This window comes from Leiobunum rupestre, chromosome 1 (genome assembly GCF_980474605.1).
Source record: "Leiobunum rupestre chromosome 1, qqLeiRupe1.1.hap1, whole genome shotgun sequence".
NCBI classification, from domain to species: Eukaryota; Metazoa; Arthropoda; class Arachnida; order Opiliones; family Sclerosomatidae; genus Leiobunum; species Leiobunum rupestre.
The window spans coordinates 62719525-62736664 of NC_143384.1; the positions used below are offsets into that span (position 1 = coordinate 62719525).

The window sequence follows — 17140 nt, forward strand, 5'->3', positions numbered from 1 at the left end:
AAATATTACTTTTTGGCAATTTCCAAAATCTTCCCCCTAATTTCCCAACAACGCTGGTACACGCGAACAGCATGATCCAGTACAGTAACTGGAGCCGATTCCATTCCCACCGGTTACAAACCATGTTTTAGTGGTGTTTGACGTAGTCGTTGAAAGTGCAAAACCCTAAATGAAATTTTATTTAGATTCTTGTTAAGCCAGAAGATTCAATCGAGAGAAAACCACACTGGCTCAGCTCTTCACAACAACATTGGAGAGGTTAAGCAAAGAGCTCTAGAAGTTTGAACGACAACGTCGAGAGTCTCGTGACAAATCATCGATGGATTTCTTTTGCCGAAATTGCCGTTACTACTTCGGAATAGGCAGTGGCGTAGCTGATGGTCCGCAGGGCCCGCGGTACGGGGGGGCCTCGAGCTTGTACAATTAAGGCGAAATGGGTACGACCGTACGAGTATAATGAAAGATACTTGCTGTAAGCCAGGTTACACGAAAACACGAACCGTGCTCACAGCCGTGACAGCCATACATTAGGCGCATTTAAGTGTTGTTCAATCAAGTATTTCGTCGTGTACCCGGGTTTAGCAAAATGTTTAAAGTTTGTTCAAAATCCGTTGGAAACGGAATCGTTTTTGTTAACCGTTGAACTGAAAGCACGCTAAACCGATTTTAAAGATTTGTCGTCTAGGTACTCCCGAGGTGGTCGTCCAAACTTTTAGAGTGCTTTGATTTAACCTCTCTAAGCAGGGCGCTCTAGACGTTTGAGCGACAACGTCGGGAGTATCTACAAGTTGGTGATATTCTTTAAAGGGAATAGAACCTCCAACGCGTTCTTCAATTTCCGGTATTCCCTTCACAATCAGCGATTATCAGCGGACAATATTGGAACCCTCGGAGGGCGACAGAAATACCAGAGGTTATATTCCTTTTAAATTCGGTTAAGCGGGCTTTCACTTTTACTGCTAAAGAAAACATTTACAGTTACAATAGAATTTTAACACATTTTAGAAATATTTGTACAAGACGAACCATTTGGTAAATGTGTCTCCGTAGTACGATTAGGTCCGGTAAGTCTGAGTTAGTAAATAGAACATGCAAGGGGTCACTTGATATCTGAAATTTCCACGACCTTGAGCCATAGCCATGTCTTCAAGGCCAATTCAAATGTATCTCGAGAACCATTAGAGATACTGTTGAAGATAAGAAACGTTATCGGCTTTTTCCCGTTTCGTATTTTTTAACAGGTTAAAATGTTAAATGTAAATAAGATATTCTTTTTTAATTATTGCTAATCTTGTTTACTATTTTTTAACCTAATATATATATATCCGCTCAACAGCGTTTATAGTAGCATTATATTCTGTCATTCTATCTTGTACAGTATTCACTCTTAATATGTTTTAATTAATAAACGTTTGTTATTTTAATTAATGTATTATGACTCGTTATTAGTTTCGTCAGTTTAGTTTAGTGTAGTGTAGGCTTTGCTGTTATCATTGGTGTTTAAAATCTCCAATAGATACAAAGTTGGTTTCAATTAGGAGAGTGTTCCCCGTCACATTTTAGGCCTAAATAGGTATGATACCACCTAATTTGACCAATAAAAAGACGAGGGAATTTAGACAAAAATAGGAAGGTCGTGATGAAAATAATATACCAGAGACCAGGTTGAAGGCTATTGACACGAAAAGTACTCATGCTAGAGCATTAAAATTTGCTAGACATACTCATCTAGTAGGAAGTCTTTAGAATTTGCCAACTCTGATGACATCCAACTCATGGTTCAAGGTCATTCAAGGTTTATCTCGAGAACCAATGGATTTAGAGAAATGGTTCTAATTTAAAAAGTGTATAAATTGAAATTTAAGGTCTAAACATCTTTAACCCGATGCAGACCACCACGATGAAAACTTATCAAATTGGAACCATTTCTCTAAATCCATTGGTCTTTCGAGATAAATTTAGAATGACCTTGAACCATGAGTTATAAAGTGCATAAGAGTTTGCCCTACCAGATGAGTATGTCTAGCAAATTTTGATACTGTAGCTTGAGTATTATTCGAGTTATTTGCCCTTCAACCTAGTACATAGTTTTCATCACGACCTTCATTTTTTTGTCTAAATTCTTTCGACTTGTTATTGGTCAAATAACGAAGTATCATAGTTATTTACACCTAAAATGTAAAGGGGAACACTTTTCAAGTTGAAACCAACTTTTTATCTCTAATGGCTCTCGAGATAAATTTTAAATGACCTTGAAAACATGGTTCAAAGGTCATGGATGGAAATTTCCGTTGTCAAGTGACCCCCTGCATGTTCTGTGTCCGGAAATTTTGAAATAGGTCTTTCAATAAAAGTTACGTCCCCCTTCCATCCCACCCGCCGCGTAAAACCGGAACTAGGTGATTTAATTTCTGTTTCACGGCTACCAGATTTTATCGGGTAGTTGTACACCCAACCCTCTTTGAAACAGCCAATTTCAATCTAAGATTTCGCTTTAAACTGTAAGCCTCGGCACACGCGTTAGCGGCGTTACCGTTCTCTGTGGTCCTTCGTTAAGATATTTAACGTTGGACAAGTTAAAATTTTAATTAAATTAAATAAATCTAATGTAAATAACTTAATAATTTCTAGTTTTCAGTTAAATAGAGAAGATATGGAGCCACTAGACGGAAATAAAACCCCAAAACCAGTACTGACGTTTGGAAGAACTTCAGCAGTATTACTAAAACAGTGACTGTTATCAGTCTCCAAGGATTCTAAACCCTTTCCCAATTCTTTGACTAGGTTTTTCTCAGAACTATAGCTATGGCTTTGCGCCGACGATTTCAAAAAACGTGCCATTGCACCTTTCTGATTACTAACGAAACTATCTTCCCTTTTCCATTTTTCTCATTTTTGGGACCCAGATAAAAATTTTCTGGTACTCATATTTGAAAATGCTACTATTATATACTAATAGCGAAATAACCTTAAAAAGGTTTAAGAAAATAAAGCTTAGTTAAAGCTATGTAGTCTTCAAACAGACTTTTTAATAATACCAGTTATATCAAAGCCCTGAAAAAAGCGGTTTGAATATTTTTTCTAGAATAGCTAATTAGCCTTGAAAAAGGCTTTTTGAATAATTTAGCTAGAATAGCTAATTAGCCTTGAAAAAGGCTTTTTGAATAATTTAGCTAGAATAGCTAATTAGCCTTGAAAAAGGGCTTTTTGAATAATTTAGCTAGAATAGCTAATTAGCCTTGTAAAAGGCTGTTTAAAAATTAGCTTAAAATAGCTAAATAGCCTTTAAAAAGGCTGTTTGGCAAAGTTAGTCTCGGAAGAGACTTTGAAAAAATTTGACTGGGAGAGAATCGAAATTGAGAACTACCTGTTTGTTCAGGAGCAGAAAACGAAATGAAGAAACGCGCGTTATCTGGGACAAGTCCGACCACCGAAGGTCTAGGTCCTTTCTCTACTATCAGTGGTCACTGATATCACGTGATTTCGCAAAAGGGACAAGGAGTAAAAAAGAAAAAACCCTATTCCCCAGGACGCTCTCTATTCAAAGTAGTGACTGGTACGATGCTTTACGCTTCGACTTCAGCTCCGCTGGGTTTAAGTCGTATCAAAGAAATCCAGTTTCTCACTTTATGCCCCCTTTTGTAGAATTCCTAGAAACTAAGCTTATGTTTATTGTGTTGGTTGGAGCTAAGTTATCACTGAGGCGAACAGGTGGTTTTTTTTGCTGCTTTCCTTGCACGACGGACTTCCCCGTCCCGGGCCAGTCTTTTGTCATATACTCTATATCAATATTAACAGAGTACACTACCAAAAGCAGAAACCACAGAGTTCGCTGCCTTTGTTTGTGTACTCAAGTAATATTGAATTCGAGTATAGGTGGTTCAAAAGGGAACGTTTTGTTAGGGCCATTTAGGACTCTTGGAAATTGGAATTGAATGGGAGTTCTTTTTTTAGGGGGCTAGATGACCAATTTTTAAAAATAAATAAAATTTAAAAATCACATTTGGAGGCCCCAGAGGCAATTTTTTTAAACTTTTAGAGGCCCCTAAAATAGGCCTAAAATTTTTGAACATAGGCACGTGCCTACTGCTGGCGGGGGCACTGACCAGCAAAAGTACAGTTAATGCTCAAATCTTCGAATATATTGAAGGAAAATTCAAAACGAGAAAAACTGATCCCATTAGAACTCAACGTATTACTTTCACAATCCGGAATGTAACAAGTGTTTAGTTTAAACCACGTAGCTTTTTTAGACATTTTAGAATAATGAAATCCCGACTTATTATCTATATCTATGATCCCGAATTCCAACTTAGGACTAACGTTTACAGCGGTAAAAATATTTCCTTATTTCAGGCACCAAGCGACCACAAGTGACAAAGACTATACAAAAAGGAATCTGTTAGTCCAGACGCGGAATGTTAATACTCCTTGGCGAGTGCTGAACAGGTTTCATTGAAAGGCCTATTCCTAGCTAAAATACATTTGTAGTTATTGGCCTTGTATCGATTTTAGTTAGCACCCTGTATATGTTAGTACCTATTTTATGCTGAAATGTGCCCTATAATATTCTATTTTTGATAAATGTTAGTCCTATGTTACGTTATATAATAAAATTTTGTGTCCTGTGTTATCCTTTAAATTGATAAATTGTCAAATTTTCCCCAAAAAGAAGAAGCGAGTCTCGATAACTGTACCGCCATCTATGGACTTTAAAAATAACTATTAGAATGGAATACTATTGTGCAATAGTGGTTATATTATTTGATTTTAATTTATATGCACAAGCGAGCCGGTAAAAACTTGAATCATTTTATTAGGATGGTACTTTTGAGTAAAAGGGAAGCCTAAATTCAATGGCCTAAGCTGACGACATAGTTCACCAAGTTCACGCTTAGGTATGAGTACCATCTTGGATTAATAATATAAGCTATAAAGAAAGTCGCGCGGGGGATCGCGTTGCCAGGGAACGGTGATACATGCAATTGTTTTTGCTTCTCGGCGCATGCGCATATCGTACAGCGGCCAGGATTATTATTATACTATTTAGAATATGAATTCTTGAATATAAATAATAAATACGTATATCTACTTACTTGACAACACCAACATATAAATAATTATAATAAAATCTTTGTTAATACATAACTACAGGAGCTCTACAACATTCAAGCTTAAATGGACTTTCAAGGGAGGTGTGAGTGGTCGGAATTCGATTCAAGAAACGTCACTAGAGTGTAACTTTGCGAATGCGACGAACGGCGAACGAATGACGTATTTTAAATGGACTTCAACATCCCCCCCAGCTGTCCCTTGAAAGTCCCTTTAACATACATGTGGGAAAACACACCACTAGATGGCGGCGAGCGCGGTTTAGAATTTTGAAAGCCTACAAAACGCGGAAATGCTATATCCAGTAATACATTCTTAATCCAAGGTACCATTCTTGTCTGCTTTTCGCCTAACTGCGCACGCGTCAGATAATGAAACTCACTTGTTAAAATTTTTAGCTGGGCTGCCTGTATCCGTCTATTATTATTATCCATAAAATCATTATCAGTTTGAGGTTAAGTGGTTCTAATATATATATTTTTTTATTTTCGTGAAATAAATAACGTAGAATGAAAATGTTTTACATGTGTCATAAGGTTTTTTAGAATGACAATGAAATACGGTTACTATATCTGTTACATAGGGACACTATTAACGTAATATATTTTGATTTAAAGCGGGGGAAAAGCGTATCTCAAAATGACGTAGAAAATGTGTAGCTAGACTGTCTAACGCTTGTCATAAAATATGTCATAAAATAATAGCTCGGTCTTATCAAATTTTTCAAAAAAGTTAGCTTATGTTTTTTTTTAGAAAATAACGATTTTTTCTTCGTTTGTTTCACGCTGAATATACAGTATAGTTTTGCACTTGACGCTTCAAAGGGAACTTTCAATTGGCTTGGCACCGTGTTTCATAAATTGGCTTTTCTATTTGCTACTATTAAATTTTTTTACCCGAATTCTCAGGCTCATATGTTACATTTGTTTGATAAGAATGATTGGTCCAGTTTTTAAGGACACGAGAGGCGTTTCGAAAGAGTCATCATCATTATATCTACTACAAGACAAAGACTTCAAGATAGGAGTACACAACTTTGAACTACGGTTATAGGATCTTTAGTAAAAAAGTGATCTTGACCTTGAAAATGGCCATCTTGACCTTCAAAATGCCGGTCTTTTAAATGGGAAATTTGGGCAAACTGGGATATGCCTACGCCCATAGTTAAGATTGAAAAATATGTCAATAAGGGCTCGACTTTGAAAATTCCAATCTTTTAAATTGGAAATTTAAAAGCAATTTTCATTGCATGCCATACGTTTCCCCCGTTTAGTTTCGTCTTTACATGATAGATGGCTTCATGGTAATGGGTGTTTTATATGAAATTTTAGCTTTACGAGAATTACAACGGAATCACTTATTCATTTACGCCGAAACTCTAGTTGAAGACCCCTATCTTGACGAAGTCCCGCTATTTCCAATTTTATATATCTTACAAGTCCATGGAAAGACATATTTAGCACCGCCCCGCTCAAATTGGCTGCTTACAACAAGGAACAGCGTTTGATTCTGTACAGAACGACTCATTTTGATAAGGATCATTTTTGTGCTTCAATTTCTTTTCATCAATTACCAAATGATCAGTTGGTTTGACCTTTATACTGGTCCGTATAGCGTGTCCATAAATGACCACACACTTGTAAATTAAACGTTTTTCGTAACTGATATTATTCTGTAATTGATATCATTTTTGTGACTGACATTATTCTATAATTGATATCGTTTTTGTAACTGACATTATTCTGTAATTGATATCATTTTTGTAACTGACATTATTGGGTAATTGATATCGTTTTTGTGACTGACATTATTCTGTAAATGATACCATTTTTGTAACTGACATTATTGGGTAATTGATATCGTCTCTGTAACTGACATTATTGGGTAATTGATATCGTTTTTGTGACTGACATTATTCTGTAATTGATACCATTTTGTAACTAACATTATTGGGTAATTGATATCGTTTCTGTAACTGACATTATTGGGTAATTGATATCGTTTTTGTGAATGACATTATTCTGTAATTGATACCATTTTTGTAACTGACATTATTGGGTAATTGATATCGTCTCTGTAACTGACATTATTGGGTAATTGATATCGTTTTTGTGACTGACATTATTCTGTAAATGATACCATTTTTGTAACTGACATTATTGGGTAATTGATATCGTCTCTGTAACTGACATTATTGGGTAATTGATATCGTTTTTGTGACTGACATTATTCTGTAATTGATACCATTTTTGTAACTGACATTATTGGGTAATAGTTGATATTATAAAATGTCTTTACGCTTGCCCAGCTTGTTGAAATGTTGCCCTGGAATAGTTCAGCCGATTCTTAAGAATGAGTTCATAGGCTCTTTAGTGGGAGAGAAAACGGATCCACAGCTGAAGCGGATAGTCAACATTTCAACAATATGGCCAAGAGCTATTGATATCGTTTTTGTAACTGACATTATTTTTCAAGCGTACATTTTTTAATATTTTTTAGATAACATGTTACGAGTTAAACATTTAAGGTTTTAATTTGTAAAAACGTAAATTAAAATTTGACGTCATTTATGGACAGCCTCTTATGGGGATAGTTATGACTATGATATCTTGATTTCAATTTTGTCATCTCAGTGTTATTTTCTTAAATACTTATTCTTGCGTTACGTTTGCAAAAATCCATGCCATATTCAAAAATATAGATTGGTTTCGGACACTTAAACTTAGATAGATAATTTTCCCGTAAGATGTTACTTAAATCAAGAATGTATTAATTTCTACTTAGGCAAATTAGGTATAATTGCTACGTTGAGACGATTTTTAGCGTGGCTCCCAATCGTCTTCATGCTCTAAGTGTTAGATCAATCCCCCTCATGCTCTAAGTGTTAGCTCAATTCCCCTCATGATCTAAGTGTAAGCTCAATTCCCCTCACGCTCTAAGTGTTAGATCAATTCCCCTCATGCTCTAAGTGTTAGCTCAATCCCCATCATGCTCTAAGAGTTAGCTCAATCCCCCTCATGCTCTAAGTATTAGCTCTATTCCCCTCATGCTCTAAGTGTTAGCTCAATTCACCTCATGCTCTAAGAGTTAGCTCAATCCCCCTCATGCTCTAAGAGTTAGCTCAATTCCCCTCATGCTCTAAGAGTTAGCTCAATTCCCCTATAAAAACCATATCAGCCCTGTATCTCATTGGCTCCGACGCGATTGAAGTGTTTCCTTCCTTTCCTCTCGTGCCGGGGGGTAATTCGACCATGATACCCCCGGATCATCTCAACAGTCACTCTCCCCAAATAGAAATAAATTAATTCTTGTTAGTATTCTTCCTATACACGAGGATTATTCAATCTCGCCTATAACGACTAACGACAATATTGTTACAAAGGTATTGTGTATGAATGTATCGATCGATCGTTACAAATTTCAAACGCTGTTCGGAGTCTTTGTCGAACTAATCTTAAATATCAGAGCACTTTACATGATATAACTCGCGAAACAATTTAATCAGCGAGTTTATATATATATATTTTTTTAAAACGCGCTTTAGAACTCTTTAAATTTTTATCTTTTGTTTTATATCATATTATACAACACTTATAATAGTATATATATATATATATATATATATTTGTTTTATATAAGAAAAATATTATATTTCGGCATCGGGTCCGGGACTTCACGATTTGTTTTCAATAACCGAAAAGGGCGTGTTTTTATAGTTTACATATTTTATGGAAACGAGAAATAAAAATATATATATTTTGTTGTTGTTCGATAAAACGCCGTTAAACGTTGATGAATGTATAGGTGTTTTTTTTCTAAATTAGTTTTTTAATTGGTAGTCGCGTTCACACTTTCTTTGGGAACCCGCTGGAATTAATCAGTTCATTGGCTTTTTTGTCGTCGACCGTCGCTTTGGAACGAAGCAGCATGGACTGAATAGTTTTCAAGTTGTTCTTGATATACTCCACTTCCGGATGGTAGTTGTAGGCTTCCTGGAAACACGCTTCCGCTTCCAATAAAGCGCCCATTTCCAAAATGACCACGCACAAGTTATGTCGAGCCTGGACGTTTTTGGGCTCCATAAAAAGGATTTTCTCGTAACACTGAAAATAACAATAAAAAAGGAGTGTGTTACGTAGCGCACGAAATGACTTTATATTAGAAACGCGGACCTCCCCCCCCCCTAACATTGCCGTTTCAATCCTAACTGCATTGTGCCAAAAGAGTGAGTAATTGTTTGGCTTCGGACACGCGAGGTCGAATGGAAGCCGCAAAAAGAAACGCTCTTATTACTTCTTTTCAAGCGCCGTTTTCATTCGTGCAATCATGATCGAAATGCGTTTTTTGGTAACGGAAACTTCTCCGCAAAGACGCAGAGTTTGCGGAAAAATAAGAATGTAGCTGACACGCTAACAAAAAAACGCAATAATTCCATATGATTTACGAAATGCGTTTTTCGGTAACGGAAACTATTCCGCGAAGAAGCATAGTTTGCGGAAACGTGCAAATGTAGACGACTCGTGAAATAAAACGCAATGCGTCTGCGTTATTTAATTAAACGATTTTTCCTCCAAGACGCAGAATTTTGAGAAAAAATAAGAATGGAAACGACACGAAAAAATACGCAACGTGTCTGCAGTAAATCCACACGATTTTTTTTAAACCGCAGAAGGTTTTGCGGAATATAGGAACGAAGACGACGCGAAAAAACAGTCAACGTATCTGCTATAATTCTTAAACAACGTGTTTTTCGCATGATTTTCGATAAAGGAAACCTTTCCGCCATGAGTTTTGTGGGAAAATGAGATTATGGATGATGCGTTTATAATACTCAACGCGTTTGCAATTAGTAATAATAATTACAATCAGCTAAGCTAATACCCAAGGAACCACACGGGCCTAAGTCAACTAGTGACTTGTGAGGCCAATCACAAGTGACCGGGTTACAATGCGTAGGAGAGGGTGGAAAGCCCTTCATGCCACGCGAGCCAACAGATCCCTGCACCGAAGAGCTAGGTGGAAAACCCTTCTAACGAGCAGGGAGATAACTTACAATCTAACCGCAGAAGCAGTGGTTCCGAATTTATTATTTTTGCACGCGATGTGTCCAGTGAGAACAAGGCTTTAGGAAATAGTTGGTTTATATGGAGAAACGGCAATTGACTTCGTTGAACTCTTCAAGAAAAAATAAATGTTCCGTCTACATCATAAAAATGTCGTTTCTTTTTTGCTTCCAGGAAATCAAATGTATTACCGCTTTCGTTTAAGTAGGCACCAAAATATTCTCAGTTTGCGAAAACCCATTACTTCGTGACAACAGTTGAGATTAGCTACCAAGTTGATCACTCTGACCACCTACCACTGGTCCATTACACTAATTAACGCACCTGTAGGAAGTACATTAATTAGTTTTTTCGGAGAGCTCTAGACAGGGCCATTTTATCCAATGGGCCTAATGGGCACTGTGCCCAGGGCCTACGAAGGTTTAAAGAGGCCTACGAAGTTCGAAGGGGCATATACTGAGAGCGCATGGTCACAAAAAACACTAGAATTGTTCGGAATTGGTATACAGCTCTGAAAATTAGTATACACGAGCCTTCAACTATACTCTCGACTATATAATATTTATTTTTCAAAAAAACCTACTGGAAAAAAGTTCATAACAAAAAACCCGCTTGTTGCCAGGGACGCGCGCATCTTTGTTTGATATGTTTTTAAAATTAATTATTCTACGTTGCAACGTATCTCCGAAACTTTACGAATAAAAAATGGTAAATAGCTCGGGTGGTAAAGGTGGTAAAGTTATGAATTTTTTATTGTGATACGTGTCATGGTACTACTTAAAACCTGATATGGAACCACATCTAGATATCTCTTTTTTTTTCATTTTTTCCCGGTTTCTTCTGATTTGCCAAACATTTAACTGCACCCCCTGCAAATGCGCTCTCACTACTACGAAAGTTAATGGTATGAAAAAATTCCCTTATAAAAATGTATTCTAAGAAATAGGGGCATATTCAAAGATCTTAGAGCCTACGAAGCTCTTAAAACGGCACTAGCTCTAGATCTACTCACTGTTGGAGGAGTTATATTACCAAAAATTATGTATTTATTTCTGCTTAGAGAGAATGCTAAGAGTCAGCTACGTCTTCCACCAAAAGAAATCAAAGCAAAAACTCTGTATCTCATTGGTTCCCTAAAACCGACGTCTTCCGATGCGATTTGGAGCTCTTTTACTATGGACAATTACCCTTCCTACTTCTCATATCAGGGTCACACAGTGGCGTCACCAGGATTTCAAAACTGGTGGCGCTTAAGCCATTAGCACTGGTCAGGGGCGTCCTATAATGAGTGATATGGGGGAGGGGGGGGAGCTCCTAAAAAGGTTTTTAAAGTTGAAATATTGAGGCCGACTTCGAAAAATTAAATTTTTGATGGCCATTTTTAAGTTCGAAGAAACTTTTCGACAAGTGAATTGGAAAAATGGGGAATTTTAGGTGGCGCTTCTCGGAAATTTTAGGTGGTGCTTCAGAAATTTGACAGGTGGCTCAAGCGCCGCCTAAAACACCCTAGCGACGCCACTGGGGTCACATTCGACGATGGTTGCCCGCTGGTGGTCTCAAAATAGTCATTCTACCGAAGTATAAATTAAAACATTCTTGAACATGTATTAGTCCATTTTCAAGATATTATTTGCTAACCCTAACATTATACAGTGTATAGTGATTTCTGAAGAGCTACAGATTTACGAAATGTTTTAAGGGGGAATATTGCATTAAGTGTTCCACCAGTAATATATGTGGGAAGGGACGCCCCTGGATTCCATTTGAGGTTGAGAGTCATTTAAAATATTTTGCTTTTTATAGTGTTAACTTATTTAAAATAATTACTCATAAGTAAGCCATTAACTCTATTTCTTCACTAACGGTTTGTTTAACCTAGGAGCAAGAAACACAGCACCCCACACAAGGACATGCGTACATTTTTCGTTGGTTAGGCGCTTTAGCGCCTGCTGCCGTCGGAAGGGGAAAATTCGGAAATTGTCTCTTCCCCCTTTCCGTAAAACGTTCAGCATAAAGGCTCGTCCAATGAAATTTGTACACAACACGGCGTTAGCGTGTTTAAAGGCTAGCTGCGTTCTCCTTGTGTTTGTGGCTCCTAGGTTTCACAGATATTGCGCCATACGTAGGATACGTAATATTTGACGTCACCGAATCTCAAATGCGCAATTAGCTCTACGTCTGATAAACCGACGGCCATTATTTTAGTAACAAACCGGTTTGAACAACCAACGCTTAGGAGCTAAAATGAACTACAATATACTGTCAAGTGCTCTCAATGCAACTAATATGCAAATTAATGAAGTTTTCAGAGACTCAGGTTCTAAAATAAATTTGCATTGTCAAATAAAAGAAGCAGGTTTTTAAAAAATAATAGCTGAAATTCAGGTTAGCTTTTTCTGGGGCATCTACAAGGTTGGAGTCTTTGCAGATTCTTTTAAGCAAAAGCCCAACTCTTCTAGGCTTGGTCTGGGTTTTAATAACGCTGGTGGAATATCCCACTTTGATGACTTCTTCCATTTTCGGAAAGCGTTTACTAAACCGAACCGTATTGGTCATTTTCCCCAACCATTTATTTTTCTAAACTATTCATCTTTTAACTTCATCCGCAGATTCCGCACAAACCGAGTGAATTTATAAATTTCAATTAAGCTTCATTGGGCTGACTAAAATTCCGACACAAAAATTCCCTTTAAATTTTGAGGTTTTCCATTGGCTTAAATACATATGTTAGTAGCCAATTGTGTGACTCCAAAAATTACTAGGATGACTAAAAAGGTTAAAATCTAACGTAGTCCACCTTATTACTCGTTTGTGGTGAAACAAACCGTTAGTGAAGATTTGTATGTTACATATGATGGTAATACAGACCAATTACAGGAAATTATATACCCTTGGAATGTCTAAGGCTCTGATGATTCTCATCACGGAGATTTTAGCACGCGACGTGCTAAGCTAGACTCGGCCCGTAGACAACATTAAGCCATCTAAATAAGTGATTTTACGTGAAACTAGATCAGTTTAGTAAAGAACATGACACATTTTCGAAGATCTTCAGCAGGATAACTTATCGAGGTTTCTTAAACTAAATTTCTCGTAAGTATAAGAATTCTTATCCAATGAAATTGGAAAAACGCGTTTTCTTACATTCGACGTAATTTAAGCACTGCCCCGTTTCTAGAACCATTTCCGCAGCCTAGGCATTCCAAGTGTATACATATATAGCTTCCTGGTAGTACCGAAGAACAACCAAATTGATAATTAGACTGAACAATTGCTTTTTACTAAGCATAATACGTACTCTTTGCATCGTCGTCATAGTGAGCGCGTGCAGGCGTATGAACGGCACATAGTAATTGGTTTTAATACGCTTATTTTCCCCGTTAGAAGCGTTCATATTTTTATGTCTGACGTCAATTCTACGTCACTCCAGATCTAGCTATAAGAAATTATTTCGACTGACTGTCGAGCTTATGGAACTAGCTATCCATGATTATTTCTACTGACACACTTATGAACGTAATTTTATACTTATGTTACCCTTATGGATCTTAATTATTAGGGTATCCATACCTGTTGCGCTTTTTCTAAGTTTTTTTCGTGGTTAACGTAAAGGTCGCCCAGTAGCAGCAAACCCTTCACATGGTTCGGATGATACTGTAATCACACAGCAAAAAATTAAATTATAATACTAATATAATACTAAAATAATATTAATGTAATTCTAATATAATACTAATATAATATTAATATAATACTAATAGAATTCTAATATAATACTAATACTAATACAATGTTAATATATTACTAAAACAATTCTAATATAATAATATGAATTAAAATTAATAATTTAAAAAGACGATGGAAAGTGGTTCTTTAAAATACAATTTTAAAAGTTTAAAAGAAAATAGAGTGGTATAGAATTTCATATCGAGATATGTTAGGGCAGCTCACCACCGGTTATGTTAGGACGTAAGCCTCTTATTAACCGGATGTTTATCATGCAAAATAATAGCTTTCAAAAATGGAAGCTAAAGTTTCTTTGGTTTAAAATCTCCAATTTGGGGGTGCGGTTCAAGGCAAGACATATAGCCTTTTCAGAATACTTAACGCCACGTAGCGGCTAACGAGATAAGTTCATAAAAATAGGGATTTTCGTCAGCTAAGCAGACGGTTTTGGTTTTTCTATAGAAAATCGTGTGATTATGAAAATCCAGCAGTTTATGAACTTTTATCTGTAGACTGAAAAGGCTTAATAAGGCTTTTTTTCCTATCAAGTCGGAGCCGTAGAGGCTACGGTCAATAAATAAAAGATAAATAAATAAACCAGCTAGGCTAATACCCAAGGCACCACCCTAGGCCCTAGTCATTATAATGCCTTTAAACATGAACGAGTGTTCAGAAAATTTCACCTGAAGTAGTTGCAGCAAAACAGGAATTGAATCGGTTGGTCTGTCTTGCTCCGAAAGTAACAATGCCAAATTGTAAAGGGCACTTCTAAACGTTGGCTGAATCTAGAAGATAAATTAAGTTTAGACTCTCTTATGGTGATTTTCTTTGGATTCAGTGGCGTAAATAAGGCCCCGCAGACCTCGCAATGCAGGAGGGCCACAGGGCTTTAGACGATCTATACTTGAAAATTGTCAAATCGAACTGCTTAGCAGTGTATGAGCTCCTCGCGTTGGCCGCTATGTGGCACCTATGAGCAACAATCAAAGCAACCCACACAAGGAGAACGCAACCCTTCCAAACTCGTGCATTTTCTTGCGTACATTTTTCGTTGGTTAGGCGCTTTAGCGCCTGCTGTCGTCGGAGGGGAAAATTCGGAAATTGTCTTCCCCCTTTACGTAAAACGTTCAGCGTATGAATATATCGAACTGTATAGGGTAGTTTGGCCTTAGTCGCTAGGATGGGAGGGACTTCATTGTTATGACGTTGGTCGCGCACAGCCTCAAAAATTATCAAGCTACTTTTAAAGCCATTAATTCAGGTGGCCAGGTTACAATGCGTAGGATGGTGGTGGCAAGCCCTTAATGCCACGCGAGCCAACAGCTCCGTAAACCTAGGAGCAACAAACACAGCATCTCACACAAGGAGAATGCAACCCGTCCAAAGTCGTGGATTTTCTTGCGTACAATTTTCATTGGTTAGATGTTTTAGCGCCTACTGCCTTCGGAAGGGGAAAATTCGGAAATTGTCTTCCCCCTTTCCGTAAAACGTTCAGCGTAAAGGTTCGTCCAAAGAAATTTTTACACAACAGTGCGTTAGCGTGTTTAAAGGCTAGCTGTTTTCTCTTTGTGTTTGCTGCTCCTACGTACACTAACTATTAAAAAAAATGATTTCTAGTAGTACAGGTATTTTTCTAAGAATTATATTGAATTATTTATCTTCACCCTTTTAAAAGGCGCAAACATTTTGTGGGTCGAAGCGACGACAAACACCTGTCTTCTGATTGGTTCAAGTGTAGTGCCGGATTTCCCATTGTACTAAGCGTATTTAAGTACCAGGCCTCAGCCTCCTCGTAGTATACGACTTGGTGTCGTAAGGCCTTGGCATCCACCCCATTAATTTGGGGTCTCCAAAGGTCTCCTAGCTCAGCGCGTCTAGTTGGTTAAATCTGGCACTGTTCAAGTGATGACGTAAAACGCCAAACCACACCGCCCATCCTAGCCCCAGATGGTAGAAATAGTAATCGATATTCATGGTTGAAATGAATACATTCATGATGTTAAGTAAGAGATACGTTATATACTTCCGATGATATCTTTACCTTAATAGCTTTTAGGAACCATTTTTCGGCCGCAACCTTGTCTTTGTGGGCCAATGACGCCATTCCAATGCGGAAACACAAAGTCTCGTTGGGAGTTCCTCGAGTTGCTCCTGCCTCAAGCCTTTCAAATGGAAATAACACATTGTAAATGAAACAGCACTAGTAGCGTCCTATAGGAGTTCACAATTGTCTATTGGATGTCATCAAGTACGTATTTATTTGTACTTTAAGAGAATGACTATATTAGAAGTTTTTAGAACGACTTTTAGCGTTGCTCTCAATCCCGTCAGTTCTCTAACAGTAACCTCCTTGCTCGAATCTCATTGGTTCTCTAAAACTCCTAATCCATAAATAAATACATTCTTGATGTCATAGCAAAAGATCTCGGATAAATTTTAAACTGCGGGACGCATATTTACGAACCTTGGGGGCGAGTATAATAAAAATAATCAGCTAGACTCATGCCCGAGGCGAGGGGCTGATCACTCCGCGTAATCGGTGTACATAGCCGTACCTTTGACGTACTAATGGGATTACGCGTAATCTTTGAAGTCCCTGCCTTTGGCAGTGCTAATCTAAGCGTAATCCGGTGTACAGACTTTCTAAGAGTGGTGAGCCCCTCGGCCCGAGGCACCGCCTTAGACAAAAGTCACCGAGCGACTTTTTAATGCCTTTACAATTTTAATGGTGAAACAGGTTTCGGAGCGAATGCGAAAATACATTACACTTTGACCTTAGCCAAACGACAGAGGCTTATTATTTATATGAATAGTAAATACGAAGCCATCTATTTACATGCACAAAACAAAATATTTAATTATTCCCTTTCAAATGTATGTAAAAGAATCCACCAAAAACTGTGCAGCAAAAACGTTTTATCCATTGAATTTTTATCATGAATGCATTTATTTATTCATAGGAAGAATGAATATGCATACTTTTCAGGTATGAGAGGGATTGCGAGCAACGCTAAAAATCATCTCAACATTGAGATTTTCCCTAAATATAAATAAATAAATACATTCTTGATATTACTCAAATATCAACCTTTTTGCGGAAGTCTAACTTTTGCTATAGCATCAGGACAAAATATACAAATATCACATCACGATAAAACATACAAATTTGGCATCAGGACAAAACATACAAATTTGGAATCAGGACAAAACATACAAGTATCGTTTCAGGACAAAACATA

General features: G+C 37.2%; 1 protein-coding gene across 1 annotated transcript in view; it reads right to left on the reverse strand.

The window, feature by feature from the left end:
- Nucleotides 1-7678: 7678 nt before the first annotated feature.
- The window catches only part of LOC149964389 (protein O-mannosyl-transferase Tmtc3-like), a 102674-nt gene continuing 93212 nt past the window's right edge, over nt 7679-17140 (reverse strand). Inside the window, exons 18-21 of the mRNA XM_090180887.1 lie at nt 15943-16063; nt 14585-14686; nt 13746-13829; nt 7679-9215 (exon numbers count right to left, since the gene is read on the reverse strand). Of these exons, the coding sequence (XP_090037013.1) occupies nt 8958-9215; nt 13746-13829; nt 14585-14686; nt 15943-16063 (565 nt within the window). The 3' untranslated portion in view covers nt 7679-8957. The remainder of the gene's footprint in view (nt 9216-13745; nt 13830-14584; nt 14687-15942; nt 16064-17140) is intronic.